The sequence below is a fragment of the Eurytemora carolleeae genome, unplaced genomic scaffold (genome assembly GCF_000591075.1).
Source record: "Eurytemora carolleeae unplaced genomic scaffold, Eaff_2.0 scaffold290, whole genome shotgun sequence".
Taxonomy (NCBI): Eukaryota; Metazoa; Arthropoda; class Copepoda; order Calanoida; family Temoridae; genus Eurytemora; species Eurytemora carolleeae.
Window position 1 is genome coordinate 76,680 of NW_019396180.1, and position 22,901 is coordinate 99,580.

Here is a 22,901-nt window from a genome sequence, read left to right on the forward strand (position 1 = left end):
TCCAGGTCATAAAAATTTCTTTAAGCTTTACTGATTTATGTTATTTTTAAGCCAAAACTTGATGAACCATTCAGAGATAAGAAATTTTGTAATAATCTTTTTTCTTCAAAGTTTGAGACAGGCCTTTAAAGTATCCTTTGTCATTGACTATTTTTCTTACCATTATTAATCCTTCACAGTGACATCAAGATTTATATGTGGCAAAATGAGCAAAATCCTGATGAGATGAATGAGTTCGATTTGCAGTTGGATCAATTAAGCTTACTCCTCTTCGTTGTGCAGTTCCATTTGCCTTTATATTGAAATTCTTGAAAATAAATCTTGTCGATATCTAAAACCTTGTGTTAAGAACTGTAACAATGTGTTTCCCTATCTATTTAAACTTTAATTCAAGTTTGTTTGTTTGTGGTTTAATGTCTCAGAACGTAATCAGTGTAGGGCAGTTATATTCTCTGAACCGAGGGAGGGAAGGTTATCTTGTTCCAACAGAGGGGAGAAAACCAATCCCTTCCAGCTGCAAGTTATTACGCGGAGTTCCTCTTGTTGCAGATTTAAATGTACCCTCATGGAATGTTCTTAAAAAAATATTTTTTGCTTAGATTGTAATAATTGTAATTTTGATTAAAAGGCAGTAAAAGTTTTCAGGTTGTTATTTTACGTATTTTTACGTACTTTTCGGTTTTTTCTTTACCTAAAGTTTTTTTTTCTTAGAATTTAAAAGTTTGATGCAAACCTATAAGTACGTATTTTTTTGTAAATTTCATACCAAAAAATTTTTGTAACGCTTTTTAGTTCATGCGTTTTACGTATTTTTCGTTTTTTTCTTTGCTTAAAAATTTGTATTTTTTATAGTTTTCAGTTTGATGCACACCTAAAATTAATTAAATTTTCGTTAATTTTATTCCAAGCAATTCTTTTAGTTTTTAGGTTTTTATTTACATATTTTTTTCTTTCCTTAAAATTCTATATTTTTTTAAGAGTTTAAAAATTTGAGGCAAACCTAAAAATACGTATATTTTCGCAAATTTCTTACCACGTAATTTTTCTAAGTTTTAAGGTTTTTTACGTATTTTTCAGTTTTTTCTTTAATTAAAAAATGTTTTTTTAGACGTTATAAGTTTGTTAAACCTAAAAATACGTATATTTTCATAAATTCCTGCCAACTAATTTTTACACAAGTTTTTAGGTTTTTATTTTACAAATTTTTACATATTATGTCATAATTTTAGTTTTTTTAAGTTTATCCTATATGTAGATTTAGGTTTGAAAAATTCCTAACATTTCTTAATTTTTGGAGTTTATTGGTTTTGGTTACGAAAATACCTGTCATACGTATGTAAAATACGTATTTTTATGTATTCCAAGCCTAAAAATACGTATATATATATACGAATGTCATACGTATTTAATGGTTTTCCGGTTAGTAGGGAAAATAAAACTTAAGTATTTAGGTTTTTTTTTAAACTTGAGGTTTGAGAATCTAACCCGTTCCTCCCTCGAAGTAAAGGGATGACCATGATGTAACAAAAAAAAATTCCATTTTTTATGAGCAATGAATAGAATTTTTTAGTTTTATTTTACTTTACTGAAAACAGGTTTTGACTTTGCAAAGTTATTACCCCTGCTTATTTTTGTAATAATGCGAGGAGTCTCCCAGCGGAGATATTTCTCCGTTATACATCCGTCCGGAGAAACCAATTTAAACCTTACGTGTTGAGATTATATAGAGAAAATACAGGATCTAGAGCAGATCAATGTAAAACCTAGCTGTCTAGACTTATACCTGGAGTAGATTAAACCTAGCTGTCTAGACTTATACCTGGAGTAGATTAAACCTAGCTGTCTAGACTTATACCTGGAGTAGATTAGACCTAGCTGTCTAGACTTATACCTGGAGTAGATTACACATAGCTGTCTAGACTTATACCTGGAGTAGATTAAACCTAGCTGTCTAGACTTACACCTGGAGTAGATTACACTTAGCTGTCTAGACTTATACCTGGAGTAGGTTAAACCTAGCTGTTTAGACTTTATACCTGGAGTATATTAAACCTAGCTGTCTAGATTTAACCCTGGAGTAGATTAAACATTAGATTTGTACCTGGAGAGGATTAACCCTAATTTGTATACAACAAGGTTATTTGAAACCTTCAAGAGATGTTTGTAGTGCCTTCTAAAAGTTCCAGAGCAAAAGTTATTGTCTCTCACTAACTGCAGTTTGGGGAAGGTACACAATGAAGACGTAAATCAAATAAAAATGAAATAATAAAAACTAGTTATATAAATATTGTTGAAAGTACAGTATATTTTCTAATAAACTAACAACTAGGTATAAATGAATACATATTGGACACAATGGTGAAATAACAGTAAGAGGCAAATCTGATTTGGTTTATTTACAGCTTCTATTAGAATTGCCCTTCTCTAATTATAAAAAAAAGTAGGATTAAAATCTGTAAAAAACTCCATATTAAAAAATACGGTATTTCCCCTTGAGAACTTAAAAAAATAGATTTTGGAAACCGTTTGAAGAATATTTCTTGGTTTTGTTTTGCATTTCGGACTTTTTGTACGTATTTTTATCAGATCCCCGCTTTGGTCGTTTTTCTTATTTACATTTTACAATTTAAATAGACTCCCCCTCCAACAGCAGTACACTTAAAAACTATGTACGGGAGAGAGAAACAATACACAAATAGGTTGAGTATGGTAAGTACCCATTTTAGTTAAGTGCATAATTGCCATGGATGTACACTGTACATAATTAAGAAATGTACAAGGATTGAATAGATCAGGGATTACATATTTCAGACATTGAGACAAAACAGAGTAAAATTTACATAAAGATGTGAAAACATTTGTGAAAATTTAAAAAATATGAAATTTTTTCAAAAATGTTTACATTTTTTTCAACTCATTGAGTTCACATCTGGGATTGTTCATGAAAAGGGTTGAACGGAATTATTTAAGATTGAAAAAAAAGAGCAAAATAATGGTCCCTTCTCATATATAATGTACAACTGGGATATTTTAAGTACTTGGTTGATTTGGTACACCTGTACAATGTACTGCAAAAACCTGTACAATGTTTTCTAACAACCTTTACATTAATACTGAAGAATTTAAGATTCAGATCGTGTAATAAAAATTAACTAATGTATGCCCAGAAATTCGGTGTACCCTGAGCCCAAAACGTAAGACAGGGTATCGTTATGAAAACTAGTTTTGAAACCCGGGTTTCAAGAATGGGGTTAGGCAGTTTTGTGGATATCAATATTTTTGTTGTGAAATATTATTTTATTAAGTTTCTTCATATTCTTCTTTTTTTAAAATTTCTTAAATCAAAATCTACACAATTGCCAAGACCCCAAAAAGGAAACTCGGGAGTTTCGTTCAACGATACTCTTTTAAATTTCGGGCTCTGCACTTTGAAATAGTAAAGAATGTACATGTGTATGTACAGAAGAAGCAGTGTACACAGATCCCAGCCTCTATGCAAGTCCAGCATCCTAAATTAAAATAAGAAATTGTAAAAAAGATCAGAACTAAACCAAAAATACACATCTTCTAGGTGAACCACGTGGACGTAGTTGAACCACTTTTCTTTTGCGCCAATTTATTTTGAGGAGAAGCAGTTTAACTTAGTCTTCGTGTAGTCAAATACGTCTCTAAATTCATTAAATCCAGTCCCGTGGTTACATGTATTTCTCCTAATCCACTACTTTCTTTTCTTCAAATTTTCCATGTTAACCTTAATCCTGTGTATACACAGTTAGCCCTTAAACAAAACCTAGAGAGGCTAAAACTTTTAATTGTGACAGACAGCGCTGAACTCATTTTCTTCGGCGCACAGCGTAGACTTATAAATTTAGGATCAATTCCAGGGATATACAGAAAATCTACCAAAAATAATAATAATCCTAAGAAAGGAATATCTTTATATAAAAAAGAATAAAAATAAATGATCCCTGATTCACTAGCTGGAGGGCGGGAAAGGGGTTCAAAACTTTTAAAACCTTCCACAACAGTTTGAATGGAATTCATAAGTTTCCAGCTTATTTCCCTTAAATTCATGTTTGCTGAAACCTTGTTAATCCTCCTGTCCTCGTAAATACTAATGAAAACAAGATTAAGAAAGTAAAACAACTTTTCAAATTTTAAAAATAAGACAGGGGAATATATATTAACAGATCAGATCAAGCTTTTAGGGTCGTCCTACTCTATACATCCCAGACTTACAGTGAACCAACCAAATCATGCTTTTAGGTCCGTCCTACTCTATACATCCCAGACTTGAAGTGAACCAACCAAATCAAGAATGAGGTGTGAACTTACAGCTTGCAATGATTAGTTTTTCATTTTTGGTACTTGATAAATTAATACTTTCTTTTACTCGATTATCTACGCTTTTGGATACTCTTCTAATTTTCCCCAAATAATGTCAGTTATTAAAAAAATTTGGCTAATATTACCCATAACAAACTTAACAACAGGGAGAGAAAAAATTGATTTTGCAACAGGACTGGGGGAGTATTTTCAAGAAATGATCTTAACAACGTATTTGATAAAAAAGCTCAAATTAATAAAATGAGTAATGATTATATAAAAAAGCTTAAAAGTTAATTTCAAAATGAATTTTCTAGAACTGAAATATTTTAAAATTTAAATATCTAATTCAATTTAAAGGTCGATTTTTGAACAATTTCAATATTTAGAAAATACCCGTGAATCGAACTTTTTAGGGGGGGGGGGGAGGTATATGAACATCCAATTGAAAAACCTAATTTTATAACATAAATATCTGTTGTACCTTACACATGTCCCGGAAAATTGATCCTTCTTTGTTCATCAGAGTTTTCGGAGAATCCAATTCAGCCACTGATCCCTCCGAGAGAACCAGGACACGGTCGTAATCCAGGATTGTGTTCAGACGATGAGCGATCGTGATGATTGTGCTAAATAGAACACTTTAAGATAATAAAATATGACAATCAAAACATCTAAACAATATTTTAAAATCATCGGGTGGAAAAAATACAATCTACAAAATTTTGAGGGTGCATGGAAACCGGAGGAGCATTTTAATTATTTATGAACTTACCATCCATCGAATTCTGTTCTTATTGTATTCTGGATAATATCATCAGTCTCCAGGTCAACTGCAGCAGTAGCTTCGTCCAGGACCAGAATCTTTGTCTTACGGAGAAGAGCTCTGGCTAGACAGATCAACTGTCTCTGACCAACGGAAAGATTCTCTCCACCCTCGTTGACCTCGTGGTCTAGCCCGGCCGCTAATCCTGTCACGAAGTCGAAGAGGTGGGAGTGCTTGAGAGCCTCCCATAGAGCGCTGTCATCGTACTGCTTGAAAGGATCCAGATTGTGTCTCAAGGTACCAGAGAATAGTACAGGATCCTGAGGGATGATGGTGATCCTAGATCTAAGGTTGTGCAGACCCAGTTTAGAGACATCAACTCCGTCAATCTTGATGGACCCGGAGCTGGGTTCAATGATACGGAATAAGGCCAAGGTCAAGGATGATTTTCCTGCTCCGGTACGCCCAACGATCCCAACCCTCTCTCCACCCTTGAAGTCTACAGAGATATCTTTGATAACAAGATCGAGTCCTTCTCTGTACCGAGTACTATACTTCTCCAGGGTTATCTGACCTTTCTCCGGCCAGTTCGCATTAGGAGCAGTCTCCTCCCTGTCCCAGTCGTCCTCTACGGCCAGCTGACTATACTCCTCCAGTCTCTCCACTGCAACAATATTCGTCTCAACGTCGCTCGCCATCCTGACCAACCAGTTCAGGGTCTGAGTCACCTGCAGGGCAAAACTGACAGACAGACCAACCAGACCTGCGGATAGGCTCTCACGAGCCAGCACTGCAAACAGGGCAGCAGCGAATATAATCGCGTTTCCAACAGTTTCAAGACGGATTGCTAACCAACGGTTACCGATTATACCCAGGAAGGATGCCTTGTGGTTCTGATCTACTCGGAGCTGGGACTCGGAAATGAAGAGATCCTGAAGTCCGTAGGCTCGGATAACGGTGGCTCCACTGATTGTTTCGCCAAAATGAGAATAGATTGGAGATTTAGAGACGGATTCAAGGCGTTTTAACTGACGAGAGGATGCAACGTAAACCCTCTGAACGAAGTAGTATCCTACCAGGACTATAGAGATAAAGAGTATAGCAGGAGGGGTTGTGTACATGATCACCAGGAAGGTTGCAACCACCTGGAGAAGGCAGGTAATCCATCCTCGGAGAATCATAGGCATCGTTGTATCCAGGACATCAACGTCCTTACTGAATCTGTTAATGATTCGACCTTGTGGAGTTGTATCAAAGAATGACATAGGAGAATGCATAATCCTTATCAACATTTTTTCATGGAGCGCTTTAGCTCCGTTTAAGGTTGACAGATAGAGCAGTAAGCTGGCGAAAATAGCTCCGAAGGCCTGAGAAAATCCAAGCCCTCCATAGACCCCCAGATAAATATCCACAAGAGTTCCATTCTTTGATCTAAGATCGTCCAAGGTTGAGTTTGATACGAACGGAAGGGTGCTGTCAGCCCAGTGTGAAAGCCAAATGGATCCACACGCCGTGAAGGTTTGGTAGAGAGCATAGAGCATGACACAGGCGGAGAAGAGTAGGTATCCCATGTTCTGGAAATATATCAGATAAATCCTCCAGGAAACTTGTCCGGTCTCAGCCTTTTCGTCTTTATACTGCTGATGTTTGGTCTTGTCCTCGGCAGGCTTCTCTGGACTCTTCACAGGACTCACGGATTTCTTAGGACTCAAAGAGTGCACGGAGGCAGTTCCTGCACTAGTAGTACTTTGGTCTGATCCACGTCTCTTGGAAAGATCTCTGTTCTCCGACTCCGTCCTTACCCTGGATAATTGTCGGACATACTCCTCGCGTCCAAGCTGCTGCTCTAGTTCCGTCTTGATCTTTTCCATCTCCGGGTCTTCCTCCTGGTCGGAGAGATACTGAACCAAGAACTCTGCAAAAGCTCCTTTCTGAGCCAGGAGTTCTCTATATGTTCCGCTCTCACTCACAGATCCGTTCTTGAACACGATGATCTGGTCAACCTGGGGCAGGAACGTGACTCCGTGTGTGACCAGGAGTCTTGTTTTACCGGCCAGAGATCCAGTGGGTCCAATCACATTGTCGAATATGTGCTTACCAACATGTGAGTCTACAGCAGAGAGAGGATCATCAAGAAGATAAAGATCTGCGTCGTAGTAAACAGCTCGAGCTATGGCAACACGTTGTTTCTGTCCTCCTGAAAGATTTATCCCCTTTTCTCCAATCTCTGTTGAATCTCCGCCGGGCAAAATTTCAAGATCCGATTTAAGTGCGCAGTCTGAGATAACCTTGTTATACAAATTTTCTTCCAACTTTTTCCCGAATGTGATATTTTTTCTCAGAGTTGCGTTCTGTATCCAGGCCTGCTGGGAGACATAAGCTATTTTACCCGCTAGCTCAACCTCTCCGTCAGTCTTATCCATCTCTCCTAGCAGAGCAGACAGAAAACTGGATTTCCCGCTTCCAACACTCCCGACAATAGCGCATAGACTTCCCGTTTTAATGCTGATATTAAGATTAGATAATTTGAAGACTTCTTTTTCCTTCTCCTTCTCCATATCTCCTGAACCATTCAACATCTTTGTACTTTCATCATCTTTACTTTTAGTTTCTCCGTTCACCTTGACCTCTCCGTTCTTTTTATCTGAACCATTCGCTTTGGTTTTATCGTCTTCCTTTACTGGACTCTCTTCCCAGTTAAATGATGCATTTGTAACTTTAACAGCGATTTCCTTATCCTTGCTTTCAACCTTCTTAATAGTTCCCGTATCTAACTCTGCACTCCTCATAAACTTGTTGATCCTCTTGATGCTGACGCTGGCCTGGACCGCGGAGGTGATCATGAAGGGGAGCATGGAGAGAGGGAAGCGAAGGATGTTGAACAAGGCAAGGGAGGTAAAAGCTTTCTGTGAGTCCAGAACATTATCCTCGGAGGAGAGAACGTAGGTGGCGAAGGTGACGAGGGAAACTACGAAAGGGGCGCAGGACCAGATGAAAGAAGTTCCAGAATTGAGATAAGCCATCTTCAACATGATTGACAGCTCCTTGTTCCTGATAATATCAACCTCGTTCACAAAGCTCTTCTCCCAAGCGTAGAGCTTGAGAATCTTCATCCCCTGGAGCAATTCATTCATCTTCTTCACCCTTACATCCTTCTGCTTCATCAACTTCAAGTGCAGCTTTCTAGTGACAGCGGCAATGACCCCGTTGACCGGAATAAGAACAATCATGACCGCAAGACCCGCGAAGACACTGGGTCCAAGAACCTGGTACAGCATGTACATGGATACTCCAATCTGAAGCGGGGCAGACCACAACATGTTCACATACGGGGTCATATCAGCGATACGCTGACAATCCACAGACATGAGGTTCACAATCTCTCCCGAGGTTGTGTCCTTCTTAGCCGAGGAGGACACACGGAGACTTTTCCTGAAACAAAATATCTAAGTCCTGTCAAATATTTATGTGCAATTCTTTAAGAACTCTGCAAGATTTTAGAAATACCTAACTGAAGCGCCGTGCGTGGAATAAAAGAAAAAGTATTTTTTACCCATCCTTTATTATATATCTCAATTTAAAGAAGCCAATGTAAAGATTGTTTACTAACAGCTAGCATATCACGAGAAAACGAGGAGTTTTCCTGAAACGAGTTTAAGCACTGCCAAATATTGATGTTTGATAAAAGTTGAGAAACACAAGTCAGCTTTTTTAGAAATGTTTAAACTACATTCTGCAGGATTCAACAGTCTAGAGAATTATCTGACTCCGCGGAGAAATGAAAGGATTTAACTTTTCTTTCCTCAATAGTTGTTGAGTTAGAATTGGAGGGGAAGTTTTAATAGTTTAATAGTGAAGGGACTAGTTGAACCTAACAAAATGGAAATTTTAATTAAATATAATTTCTTGCGAGTTCAACACATAAAACTGAGAAATTCAGGAAGCGTTTTTCTTGGAAAAAAATCTCTGCAATCCTTATAAAAAGTAAAAATATTAAGTTCGGGTTAAACTTACATAAAAAAAAACAAAAATAAAAATGGCAAATTCTAATAATAAAGATTTATAAAAAATAAAAATAAAAATGGCAAATTCTAATAATGAAGATTTATAAAAAAAAACTAAAACTGAACCTGTATATAGCAGATATAAGAGAAGATTTGGACCACATCCCGATAAGATACATCTGGTAGAAGTACTGAGAGAGCAGGATGGATTGAACCAGGGCGAACAGGAGAAGAGAAGTTGCATACACAACGCCTCTCCATGTTGGCTCATCCGTCTCACTGAAGATGATGATCCGTCGGAGTAGGATTGGGGACGCGAACACAAGAATATCATGGATCAGTTTTAGGAAGGATCCGGTGATAAACTTCAATCCAAAGCATTTTATAAGAGGGCCAAACACGGATAAAGAAGCTCGAGCTTTGTCTGTAGATCCAGGTTCAATCTTGACTGAATCTGCACCGGCTCCATAGGACGCTTCCGGTTTATCTCTTTTCTCCAACCTTGCCAACTTGAGTTTAGGTTCCCAGAAACTGTTGAACAACGGAGCTACTGTGTCGCTCCGATCCCTGGGGTGTAGATCTCCGAGATCATATTCCGTGATAGATCTCTTGTATCCGGTCCAGGCGAGGCTGTTGAACCAGTTAAAGAGAAGACGGGAGGGGAAGGTTGCTGTCAGCTCCGGACTAGGCCGATCTCCCACCTCAGCTTCATCTAAATACAATAATATTTATGGTCAGAGATGGAAATCCTCCGTTTGAAGTTTGAGTGAGAAATATTCCCCTCCTAAACCCTAGTTTAAACATTCCTTTAAACTTCTCAAATACAACCATTTTATTGCAAACAAAGATCAGGAGAACGAGAAAAACAAAAATATTTTCTGTGCAGCACGGACAACATATATTCCAGTTAGTAACCCCGTTTTCTAGTTCAAGCAGATCGATTAAATAGTCAAACTACTTGAGCAATCTGATTCCACTTTTATTCAAGTACTTTCTCTTTTCATCATCTTAATACTGAATAGTTCAGTAATCAGAGTTTTCTTTGGAGGAAGGGCTGGGGGGATTTTAAACTAGTGGATTTAAATCTATTTTTAATTGTTTATGTTTATGTTAGGATTATTTTCAGGACTCCTGGCGGAGTATATTAGAAAATTTCCGATTGTTGTCATGATATTCATATGGTTGCATATATCACATTAATGTGCAGAATATATTATATTCAATAATTACGAATATCCAGTGAATCAAGACCAAAAATAAGGGACATTTTTTTTTTTTTTTTGGTAGGGTTTTTATTTTTTCTCTTCCTTGACATTTTTACTTTTTTTTTTATTTTTCGACATGCTTTTTAAAAATTTTATCTTAGCTTATTTTTTTCCTTATTTGGCCTTTCTGTTTTCTTTTAAAATAATCTTTTTTTGGGTCTTTTTGTCCCAACAAAATAAACTAGATTTTCTATCGGAAGAATAAAGTTTGATCTCACATTGAAAATCTAATAAAAATGGCGTATAAGACTGGTCTTACTAAAATGTGCAAAATAACAAATACCAAAAAAAATCTACATAGAATTAATGATAATAGGGTTTTAACTGAAAAATCACTAATTTTCAAACCAGAATTTTCTTATTTATCATAATTTTCTAATTTAAGGGTTGAACAAGAAATTTCTATATCTACCTGTACCCTGATACAAGGGTTCAGAATCTAGGACGAATCCTAGAATCCACTGAACTAGAACTATCAACCAGGTAAGAGTGTTGGAAATCAGCTCGGTTCTAATCAAGATCATGTCATTAAATAATATTCAATATTGTAACAACAGAAGAGAATAAATGCCTGAGATAATATTAACTAGAAGGACCTGACTAAAAAATATTAACCGAATTTAATGATAAAATGGGACTCTAAAATAATGGAATACTAGTTAAAGGGCCCGGCGTTGCCAGTGGAAAAACAACATATATTTTTTTGAAACACAAAAAAGTAACTCCCAGGCCACTCACAAAAAACTTTAGCCCATTTGATCCGGCCGTTTGGCCGGCTTTCGGTGACATATATACAAATGTCTTGTTTTATTATATAGATAAAGACGACTGTTAAGGCTCAAGCTATGATGTTAAACAGTTCAAAAAACAAGAAACAAGGCAATTTTGCATTTTTCTGTTTAAGATACAAGTAATAAAGGAAAGATGGATATAAAAGAAAACCCGACATGGAACCCTCAGACCGCCTTCTCAGGGCGCATTGAATCAATAATTAGCATACGGCCTAGAATCTAGATCCAACCAGGCTAATGTTTTATACGCTTAATAAGGGGATTTTAAGCTAATGATAGAACTATTTCCTTTATAACAACATCTAATACACAAAAGAGTTCTTAAATATTGTCTCTTTTCCCCAAGTTTTATGAGTCCCTCTGTACAGAATAATTAATGTATGAAATGATCCTAGTTCCTATGAAGAGAGGGATGAAGATACTCTCTCCTAATCTGACTGTATAGACGAGGTATACTGGATAGTAGGAAGAAACTCCAGAACACCCAGAGTAGACCTGAACTCCGGAATCCTTTCAACCTCTCACCCTGACAAACAAATCGCAAAATTAAAAATACATTTTGCATTTAGGATATATCAGATCTATTCTCCGGGACAGATCAATTTTCAAAAAAGGGTATTCAAAAATGTCGAGGAAGTAAATAATGTTAACAAAACAATCCAGTCAAGAATCATTAATATTTGTGATTTTAGAATTGTTTCTAGAAATTAGTTTCTACTTTACTCAGGAGTAAACATCAGTATTTTAACAAAACGTACTTATGATTTTCCATCTAGAGTATTCGTTTATCTTAGCAGCTGTAAATTTTCCTTAAATTAACTAACAAAAGACCAAGAAATTATTGTTTCAGAAGTTTCTTTTAAAATATATAAAGAATCCGTTGTTCTAAGATTTACCTGTATTATGACAATAACGAGTAGCATGGTTAGAGCCCGTAGAACCGGGTCAAATATATCAACTGTATCATGGTCCCTGGTAGACCAGTATCCTAGATCTCCAAAAGCTAGTAAACCTACTCCTCCGGCTAGAACCAACCGGAGTATATTCAGTAGAGAGTAGGATATACTCTTTCCTTCCGTCTTGTATATTCTCCACCCCTAGATTGAAATACAAAGCGTTAGAAAAAACGAACTACTTGACCTCGCATTATAGGTCAATTTTTACATTTTCAATTTTGAGATAACATTTTCTGATTAGTCAACACCCATATTAGAGGGGTGTAACTTGAAAAACGCTACATAGATAAAACGCTACCTCATAAAACACTACACCCATAAAATCCTACCCGATAAAACGCTAGTAAAGAAAATTAAAAAATATAGAATCCTAGGGTTACACTGCAAAACCTAGTTTATTAAATGAGGAAAAGTTGCATTGAATATGGGCAAAAGAGCGATACTGGATTTAAGAGCTAAAAGCTGACCAGGGATGTTCATTTAAATAAATTTTTAATCCTTTCTGGAAGTTTGGAATCTGTTATTCTAACATTTCAAAACATAAATGTAAATACAAAAATTAAGCTTTTCTTTTATTTTACTGCTTTTTCAGTTTTAATGTAATTATAAATGTATTTTCATTCAAGTATTTTTTTTAAATGGATCCAGATATGCAAAAAATGTTTATAATGTCAGAATTTTGCAAGTATTTATTTGCCTGTAAAAGATAAATCCGAAGCTAGACTTGAAAAATGTTATATTTGAAGTTAAATAAGCATAAACATAAATTATTAAATCATGCACGCATCACAGCATTCATTCTTGTACTATTCATATTCATTATAGTATATTTATCAGATTTGATCTAGTTAATTCAAGATCATAAAAACCTGAATTGGGGCAAGCAGCCATAGAAATCCACAGGGTGCCCAGAGTAAGACTGTTTTCTGAAGACATACTGATATATCGGGATCCTAAAATATTCATGAATATTTAATCATAGCTAAATTAAAATACTATCAATTGGTAATGTTTGGATATATAAGAAATAATACAAAGATTATAATAAATTGTGATACGGGAGTGTATATTTTCTCAACCCCCCCCCCTCTTTAAAAATCGTTAGTTTTAACTTTTATTCTCTGAATTAGAAAAAACATATAATAATTAGGTAAAAATAAATATAAAGTATCAAAAAGGACAAATTTTCCCTTTAGATGACGAAAACCTTCAATAATTCGTTCACTTTATAATATACCAGAATGCATGGTTTGATACATCTAAGGTCTATGACATTAGGCTGCATTGACATGTGAATAAGAAAATTTTAGTTTGAAGCAAGTAATCAGTTTTTAAGTGCAATATCAGGACAGTTGCTAAACAAAGATGAATCCTAAGCTAGGAGAGTAACTGTATTTTCAGCGGTACTAACATATCAAGCAGTTTTAGCAACAGGAATTTGGTTTTCTATAAACTTTTCAACTGAGCTGTGATGTGAACTTTAGTCAAAAATTAACATGAATTCAGACAGTTAATGAAAAAACTATTTAATAGATTTATTATGTCATTTGTGTTTTAATGTAATTTGAAAGAAATACGTTCGATAAAGCATCTACAGGGGGATCCAAAAAGACAGACTTTAGCTACGACTTTGCTTAGATTCATTTTACCTGTTTCTTACTTTCATGGTTTCCTGTTTTAGTGCACTTAATTCTATCTTTAACAAATCATTTCATATATTTAAAAAATCTTAATATGGTACAAAAGTTTAAACTTCACCCTCAGATAGTCTCATTTATACTGGGACACCCTAGTCCCTGGTACCTGTGTGTCCCAAGAGAGCTGAAGATCTAGGAGAGGATCGGAGCACCAACCTCCCTCGGTTATTTCTTTGGTTGTATTCGACATTTTCAAGACATTTTATACTTCTGGAAATAAACTTAGAATTTTAATAACTTTTTAACAATAATACTAGAACTTATGGTATATTCCTAGAGAACGATTTTTGGACCCCCAAATAAAGATTTAAATGCAACCTTAAGACCGTAATTAAACACGCTTCTTCAGACGATTATAGTTTTCACTTTTCATATGAAAGTGTTCAATTAAAATTATTACAATTAAGTTTTAAAATTAAAAAGGGAAAAAAAGCAGAGGTTTTGGTTAAAAGTTAAACAAGTACTTCCCTTCAGAAAGTTTAATCCCAACTGTTGTAAAACAGACCAGATAAGTCCAATGTATTTGCCTGGATCTTGACACGAAAATGGAAGATGATTTGGTAATTTCCTAGTATACGATTTTTGGACCCCCCCCCCATAATAATAAATTTGCTGAAAAATAAATGGCCATGTACAAAATTGATAGGAGGGGGGCGGGGGGGTCCAAAAATCGTATACTAGGACAGACCCGATGATTTGCACGTAAGATGAGCTTGAGAAAGCTTAAAATCTAAATACTGCAAATTCCGTTTCTAAACTAAATAGCAAGCTGTTATGTTTAAACCAAATGTTCTTACTTGCATAAATAATTCGTAGAACATGGCGTAATCTGAGTGTTTATGAGATAATTGTATAAGAAGAGAGTAGGGGACAGGGTGTATCAGAGTACGAACAGAGTGTACACTCTTACTCATTCTACCTGCCAGCACAGTGGGCCCTCTAATAGAATAGCGGGACAAAAAGCAATCGAGAAGAAAAATCACAATTTTTGTTTTTAACTGAGAGGTTTTTCATAAAAACCAGATTAGCAATACGAATAGGAAGATTAAATAATTTTCGTTTATAAAAATGTTAATAATGTTTAACCGCTGTGCGTGCATAAAGCCTGCCGGCTTCTTCTGTAATGGCCAACGGCCCAAAGGCACTCGATAACCAAAGTTTGTGGGGGGGGGGGGGGGGGGGGGTTTGGTCAATTTTATATCATAGACATAAAGGGTGTTTCGATGAACATGAGAAATAAGTGACACCTTCATGCGCCACTTTGTCGCTAGTTTATCATACTGATTACTCTTTTAGTCTAAAGGATCAAATTTCCAAAATGTGGCCTGTTTTGTTGCTCTTAAAATTTTGACGGAGCATCATGCAATCTATAAAGATTACAATTTATTGAATAATTATCTAACTTGAAGCCATGGGAACTTAGTGTATAGATACTCATAGATCCCGATCGCAATTGATCTTGATATCCACGTTAAACACAGAAGCTTTTTTTTATAGTTTATTCTGCCAGCTATTCATCGCGGGTAGGGAGGGAAGGAAGACCAGCCACCTCGAAATTTTCGTCCTTCGATTTTTTTTTCACGTGTCTGCATCCATGATCCTTGATAATGAAACAATCCTGCAAGAAGCTAGATTTAACCCCCCCCCCCCATTAAAACTAATGGTTTTGCAGAATTTTCGGTCTAAATTGATGCATTTTCAATAATAACAAAAGTTATTATGAGTTGCCATAAAAAATGGGGGGCCTTAATCGGTTCAGTCGTTATGACAGACAACCAAATATATATTTAAATAAAGTTATAGACTGTTTTAAGTTTTTTTAAACACCGGAAGGCCTTGTCAAAATGAGAGCTTTAAGCCAAAAAAAAACCAAGAGATAAGGGGCGCCAAATGCCCCCTCCCCCTCCAGCTTTTTTAGGGTTTATGCTTCACTATAAATATCATGGGTAGAATGAAGAAGGCGGTACAAATACAAGTTGAGTTTACTTTGCAAACAGTCAATATTTACAGACAAAGCTAAATTTTTACAAACTAACTTTTTATGTGTGTGGCGTTTTAGCCCTTTGTAAATAATCTTCGGAGCGCAAAGAAGTCGATGCATAGAATCATGGGTAAAGGTAAAATCTAATCGAAACTTAATTCTGACACCTTGGTTTCCACAACATATCGAAAAATATCCTAGGTTTTACAGAACCCCATTTTGAACTAGTATAACTCTTTGATCTGTAGGTAAATCTAGATATTCCGGAAATGACATCTCCATAAAGTTTGCCCAAAATTTTCTTGTCATCCTACCCCCCCCCCCTCTTCTTCAACGAAATGACTCTGATGCATGAAATGAATAATGCAAAACCTAAAATCGTCAATATTTTCAACATGACTTGAAAAACTTAGATGATAAAAAATTAAGTTACCTTTAAATCCTGTAACTCATCATCTATGTAGAATGTAGAATGTAGAATGTAGAATGTAGAATGTAGAATGTAGGAATGTATGAATGTAGGAATGTATGAATGTAGGAATGTATGAATGTAGGAATGCAGGGTAGGAATATAGGAATGTAAGAATGTAAGAATGTAGAATGTAGAATGTAGAATGTAGAATGTAGAATGTAGAATGTGGATATTATTTCCTATGTGTAGAATGTGGATATTATTTCCTATGTCCAAAACAATTAAAAATCCCTCAAAGGGAAAAGGTTTACTTTATAGGGCCATCTACGTTATTTCAAGTGACCCCCCCAGTTCTCAAGTCCGATTCACAAGGGCATCCTTAAACCTTTGTCTAGCAAAATTGATGGACATATCACAATGTTTAAAGATTTTAGAGGACGCTTAATAGAAACCGGTTTTTGGCGGATTTGAGACGCTGCTCCAATTAACTTAACTTCCCTTGATAAGAAACCGAGTTTTTCCCACAACCACAAATTTCCTAATTCCTATATCTTTACAACCTATTGGTGTAAATCTTTAATATTCCAACTACCTCTCATCCTTAGATTATCTAATCTGACATCATTGGATTGCATAGATAAGGGAATTAGAAAGGTTCGAGTTTGTGGCAAAAACTCAGATCCTTTGCATAAATAGTGTGTATACAAACTCAACAGAATAATAACACTCACATTTAGACATAAAGGAATAAAGTCTTTGACACAGGGAGCAGAAAATCAGAGTTTGTGGAGAAGACTCAATTCCTTTGGCTTAATAAAAATGTAACTATTTTAAAATAAAAAATCGCAAATTTTGAGATTTACAATTTCTTTGAAAAATGCCGCTTGAAAAACACTTTAAGGAACGCTGAATTGTTGATAGACGAGGGACTCAAAAGCCTAGTTAGTCATACATACACAATAATATAAAAACTTTTGAAATAAGAATAGAGCCCGGAAGCAACTATTTGCTTTATTACCACCTGCCTAACATCCTTATCTAAGAGTCAAACTTGACAAACAGGGTGGTTTATAACACATGGGTTATCATTATAATTATAAATTAAGGATATTCTTTAAAGTTTAATTCTTTTTAAACTGTATGACGTAAATAAATAATTTCTTTAGTCATCACCCATTACTGTTTACATGGCATGTAATAATAATAATAACATGATAACCATAATAACATGATTTAAGAATATTTAGAAATAAAATTATTTTGAAATCATATATATATTATTACTTTGTGTTTACGTGTTCTATAATCTTTTTAATCTTTTAATGTTTTCAAAGTGATACAACAGATTCAATCTGGGTTGTCTCATCCTTATCAATTCTTCTCTTCTTATTGAACCCATCCAGCTCAACGTCCTCTACCGCTATCTGTTTAACTTGGATACCTAGATTAGATCCTCCACTGAACCCGTCCTCGGCTCTAGGTCCGCGTAGAGCACTGGAGCTAGGAGTATAAGTCTTGGTATACTTGCTACTGGAGCTTCTACCAGGTATAAACCCAACCTTGTTCAACCTCTGAACAGCATCATCAACTGCTCCGAACTGCCAGGTCCAGCGGACATTGTAGAGGAAAGGACGATGATCGAACCTATTATCGTCCGGAGAATAAACTTCGGCGTGATAGCTTGGTGTTAATGTTGTCATTTTGTGCCGGTTTATAGAATACATCGTAAAGAAAAACTTGACTTTTTTAGAAACTTCCTCCGGGGTTAGATTCCTCTCATTCCCCCACTCGTGCACTAGTTTCATGAACATGGAGTAAGGTCCACATGCTCCGGGTTTCCGCAACCTTCCGTACACGGAGAGTTCGGAATAGCTCATTCCCATATCCTGCTCATCTGTCTGGGCTAGCTTTCCGTCCTGTAAGGGTTCTAGTTCCGCTGTAGGAGGAGCAGTTAGGATACTTGAGAGAGAGGTTAGTTTGAACCTGTCCGCTGCATAGTTTAGAAACATTTTAAGATCAGTTTTTGAAATTCCTCCGATAGGATTTAGATCTGCAGATGAACAGTCATATTTAGTCATATATCCCCTGAGAGCTTCATCAACGTTAGCAGAACCTAGAACCAGTAGACCACCGGGTCTCTCCCGAACCCAGAGCATAAGCTGAGCAAAAAGATAGGAGAGAACCATCCTTATCCTTGCCTGAACATTCTGCAGAGCTAAGTTCTCCCGCACACTCCCACCTCGGACCTGGAGAAGTAAATATGATCAGTCAGATACTTGATAATGTCGTCATTACAATTGGAAAAACGAGAATGGATTAAGTTGTTCATGTTTGATATGAGGGCTACCATTATTGAAGGATACCATGAAGTAAGTTTTCAAGGTAAACTTAATAAAGTACACATGACTTTCGTCTTTAAATGGGGGAATGTCTGGTTTACTACGGTACCCTTAAAAGCTTTGTCTGATCAACTATCAATGTTGATAATTTTAAAAACTGATAATTTTCAATTGCGGTTTCTCTACAAAAGTGACTTGCGCATTTCTACTGCAGGAAAACACATATGAATTATGAAAATTAACTTTAAACCTAGAAACACGACAATATCTCCACATTATTGATCAGTTAAAGGTATCAAAGATACCGTTGTTAATCCTTCACTTGAAATTACGCGTACAGAGGCCGAATTTAAAGAATTTGAGCCGCAGCATAAATTTAAGCCGCGGCTCAAATATGGTTGGTTCCACTTAAAATTGTATTCAACGTTCAATGTTTCCAAGATTTAAGCCGGCGCTCAGTTAAAACCGGTTTTTGGCGGATTTAAGTTCCCTTAAAAAAAGAAGAATCATTGCAGATGTCTACCTTAAATTTAGGAAAGAATCCTGTAACTGTTGAAAATATTCCCAGAACTGCTTTGACCGCCATATCAATGCTGATACTAAGATGATAGGAACCAATCTGAGCTGCCAGTTTCTAAACAAACCTTACATTCAGAAAAAGTAAATAATTTGTTAATTCAAACTTTGACTTCAAAGGTTATTGATTTGAATGATAAAGTCAATTTCTAAGATTTCCAAAGAATATTTAACCTTCTTCAATGTCTATTGTCCGTCACTATTGACAGATATTAAATTTTTCGGACAAAATAGATTTTATTAGACACCAAAAATATCTGTAAATTTTGAAGATGAAAAAAAATGAAACATAGGAATTTTTAAAGTTCTAAAACGTTTGTTTCATTATTTTGGACTCCTTCTAAATAAGAAAGTTTTAAATCTTATAAAAAATTCAAATTTTGTTATTTTTAGACGCAAGCTTGAAAATCGAAATGATTTAAAGGTTGTTTCCTTTGCACGAGTTTTTGTTTCTTCACTGCTATTCTCGCTTCCCATGTAGCAGGTCACCAACACTCTATTACAGAGCTCGGACGGGTCAGTAGGAATATAATCGCTTTCTCCAGCAATCCGGCGCACGTTGGCCAGAGCGGTCTCATCTCCGCGCTCTACCGCTTGAATGACGAGCCTGCACATACTGTAGACCAGGGTAGCAGTGCTAGATGAATCTACTCCTCCGGAGAGAGGAAGGAAGAACCCGCCTTGGCCGGAGCGTCTCAGGTAGTCCCAGAGCCAGCAGGCCGGACCTAGGGATATCTCCTCCTCAGGTGTATGATACTCCCAGATAAAGGACGGAGATACGGAGATACATTCATCCTCTGCTCCGGAGGAGAGAGCTAGCTCAACCTGAACTCTGGGATATCTCGGAGCTGCAGCTCCTCGGAGCGTTCTACACCTAGATAATCACTAATTAAAGGGACTGTTCTACACCTAGATAATCACTAATTAAAGGGACTGTTCTACACCTAGAATATTAACATTTAAATGGACTGTTCTACACCTATAATATTAACGTTTCAAAGGACTATTCTACATCCAGAACATCAACATTTAAAGGGACTGTTCTACACCTAGAATATTAACACTTAAAGGGGCTGTTCTACACCTAGAATATTAACGCCTTAAGGGACTGTTCTACACCTAAAACATTAACATTTAAAGGGACTGTTCTACATCTAGAACATCAACATTTAAAGGGACTGTTCTACACCTAGAATATCAACATTTAAAGGGACTGTTCTACACCTAGAATATTAACATTTAAAGGGACTGTTCTACACCTAGAATATTAACGTTTTAAGGGACTGTTCTATTAACATTAAAGGGACTACTCACATATAAAAAATCAACATTTAATGGGCTGTTTTATATCTCGAATACTGACATTTAAAGGGACTGTTCTACACCGAGAAATCAATATTTAAAGAAAGTTCTATACCTAGAATATTAACATTTAAAAGAACTGTTCTACACTTAGAACATAAATAATCAAAGGGATTGTTCTATACCTAGACATTTAAATTTTAAGGGGACTGTTTTTATCAACAATTTCATTTAAAACGACCAAAAACAACAAAATTCAAAGGAACTGTTCTACAGCCAGAAAAATATCATTTAAAGGGATTGTTCTACATCAGAAGGATCAACATTACATATTTAAAGGGGCTGTTCTACCTATAAATCACTATGGAAAGGAGTAATACAAATATGTAGCTTTGAATTAATCAATTTTAATGACATTCATTTAGTTTCTTGAAAAAACCAGTTCCTTTAACTTATCTGCTTTCCCACCTACAACATTATGATTTTTTTCTACCTGTTTAAGTTTCTGTATGTTCGAATATCCTCTAAATCAATTACTGCTGTTGCAATCTCAACCTCTTCTATACCGTACTGTGCCGTCCTGTAATAGTACATGTACTCAAAATCAATTACAGCTGTAGCTATCTCAACCTCTTCTATACTGTACTGTACCGTCCTGCAACAGTACATGAATTGTACAAACTGCGTCTTCAGTTTACCCGAAAGAGCAGTGTTGATAACTTAAATCAAAATTTGCTTAGAAATCTATTGTATAAAATGGAGAACTCTTGGTGTTATATTCATAAGGAAGTTGTTCTGATAAACAAAGTTGTCATGAAGAGCAAAGTTGTCTTGAAGAGCAAAGTTGTCTTGAAGAGCAAAGTTGTCATGAAGAGCAAAGTTGTCTTGAAGAGCAAAGTTGTCTTCAAGAGCAAAGTTGTCTAGAAGTAATCAAGTTATCTTAACAAGCTAAGTTGTCTTGAATAGGAAAGTAGTCTTGGTAAGCAAAGTTCTTTCGAGGAGCAAACTTGTCTTACTAAACAAAATTGTCTTACTAAGCAAAGTTGTCTTTGTAAGCAAAGTTGTTTTTTTAAGCAAAGTTGTATTAATAAGCAAAGTTGTATTTGTTAGCAAAAATGTCTAATTGTAAGCAAAGTTGTTTTTGTAAGCAAAGTTGTATTTGTAAGCAAAGTTGTCTTTGTCAGCAAAGTTGTATTAATAAGCAAAATTGTCTTGTTAAGCAAAGGTGTCTTAATAACAGAAGTTGAGTTAACAAGCTAAGTTGTGTTAAAAAGCAAAGTTGTCTTGATTAGCCCAAAGTTGTCTTGGTAAACAAAGTTGTCTTGATTAGCCCAAAGTTGTCTTGATAAACAAACTTGTCTTGGTAAACAAAGTTGTCTTGGTAAACAAAGTTGTCTTGGTAAACAAAGTTGTCTTGGTAAACAAAGTTGTCTTGATAAACAAAGTTGTCTTGGTAAACAAAATTTGTCTTGGTAAACAAAAGTTGTCTTGGTAAACAAAGTTGTCTTGATAAACAAAGTTGTCTTGGTAAACGAAAGTTGTCTTGGTAAACAAAAGTTGTCTTGGTAAACAAAAGTTGTCTTGGTAAACAAAAGTTGTCTTGGTAACCAAAAGTTGTCTCGATAAGCAAATTTGTCTTGATTAGCAAAGTTATCTTGACAAGTAATATTGTCTTGATTAGCAAAGTTGTCTTGACAAATAATATTGTCTTGATTAGCAAATTTGTCTTGATTAGCAAAGTTGTCTTGATAAGTAAAATTGTCTTGATTAGCAAATTTTTCTTGATTAGCAAGTTTGTCTTGATAAGCAAAGTTGTCTTGAGATAGTAAATTGTGATTTTTTTATTTACATTATCTTGTGCTTTATAGTTGAATAGAAAATATGAAATATGAAAAATATGATACCAAAGTTGACTGACTCAATAAGCAAAGTTGTTTTCACCTAGCAACAGTTTTGCCGTTGACAGCAATGCAGGAACAACCGTTGAAATATACTCTTTGACCGTCGCAGCCTCGGAGGTTGCTGTACATATAACAGCCTCCAGATCTCAGAGTAGCAGACCTGAAGTACATGGTGTCACGATAAACATGGTATTGGTCTTCTTTTGTACAAAAAATACAAAAAATGTGGTCTACCTTATTTGTACTTCAAAAATTACCAGAATTGTTACGTTCTTAAATAATTTTTATAATATGAAATCTAGAGAAATTCTTACATAAAAACACCAGTCAATTTAAAATATGCACAAATGGCAGTTCACAATTGAAAACAAATGAAGATCAACAAATTAAAAATTTAACTAGATCACCTTACAAGTTCAACAGCAACATGGGCTTTTCTTAGCTCCATATAGCTCCCGGAGCCATTGACAATAATCTCTACTCCGTCTAGACCCATATCTATATGCGGAGACTGGGGGTTCCAGAGTTCCTCACAAATCTCAAACCCTAAAAAATATTTGATGGAACAAACACTTAAGACCCCCC

General features: G+C 35.6%; 2 protein-coding genes across 5 annotated transcripts in view; both read right to left on the minus strand.

Annotated features, from left to right (window-relative positions):
- Positions 1 to 2,281: 2,281 nt before the first annotated feature.
- On the minus strand, positions 2,282 to 14,038 carry LOC111697388 (multidrug resistance-associated protein 1). Of its 4 annotated transcripts, none has more exons than XM_023467391.1 (10): positions 13,912 to 14,038; positions 12,978 to 13,061; positions 12,049 to 12,249; positions 11,551 to 11,678; positions 10,774 to 10,871; positions 9,223 to 9,808; positions 5,102 to 8,524; positions 4,811 to 4,955; positions 3,428 to 3,509; positions 2,282 to 3,181 (listed from the first exon to the last, which is right to left on the minus strand). In XM_023467391.1, exons 1-9 carry the CDS (start codon positions 13,993 to 13,995, stop codon positions 3,492 to 3,494), a joined length of 4,767 nt encoding a protein of 1,588 aa, XP_023323159.1. In that variant the 5' UTR covers positions 13,996 to 14,038; the 3' UTR covers positions 2,282 to 3,181; positions 3,428 to 3,491. The 4 variants fall into 4 exon arrangements, with proteins under 4 accessions (XP_023323159.1, XP_023323157.1, XP_023323158.1 ...); XM_023467389.1 differs by having other exon boundaries at positions 2,282 to 3,184; positions 3,425 to 3,509; XM_023467390.1 differs by having other exon boundaries at positions 3,404 to 3,509.
- A 3,415-nt stretch (positions 14,039 to 17,453) lies between these two features.
- Positions 17,454 to 22,901, minus strand: part of LOC111697392 (glutamine-dependent NAD(+) synthetase) — a 7,954-nt gene continuing 2,506 nt past the window's right edge. Inside the window, exons 4-9 of the mRNA XM_023467398.1 lie at positions 22,724 to 22,901; positions 22,357 to 22,476; positions 20,909 to 20,995; positions 19,546 to 19,987; positions 19,061 to 19,171; positions 17,454 to 18,444 (exon numbers count right to left, since the gene is read on the minus strand). Coding sequence (XP_023323166.1) covers positions 17,527 to 18,444; positions 19,061 to 19,171; positions 19,546 to 19,987; positions 20,909 to 20,995; positions 22,357 to 22,476; positions 22,724 to 22,901 — 1,856 coding nt within the window. The 3' untranslated portion in view covers positions 17,454 to 17,526. The remainder of the gene's footprint in view (positions 18,445 to 19,060; positions 19,172 to 19,545; positions 19,988 to 20,908; positions 20,996 to 22,356; positions 22,477 to 22,723) is intronic.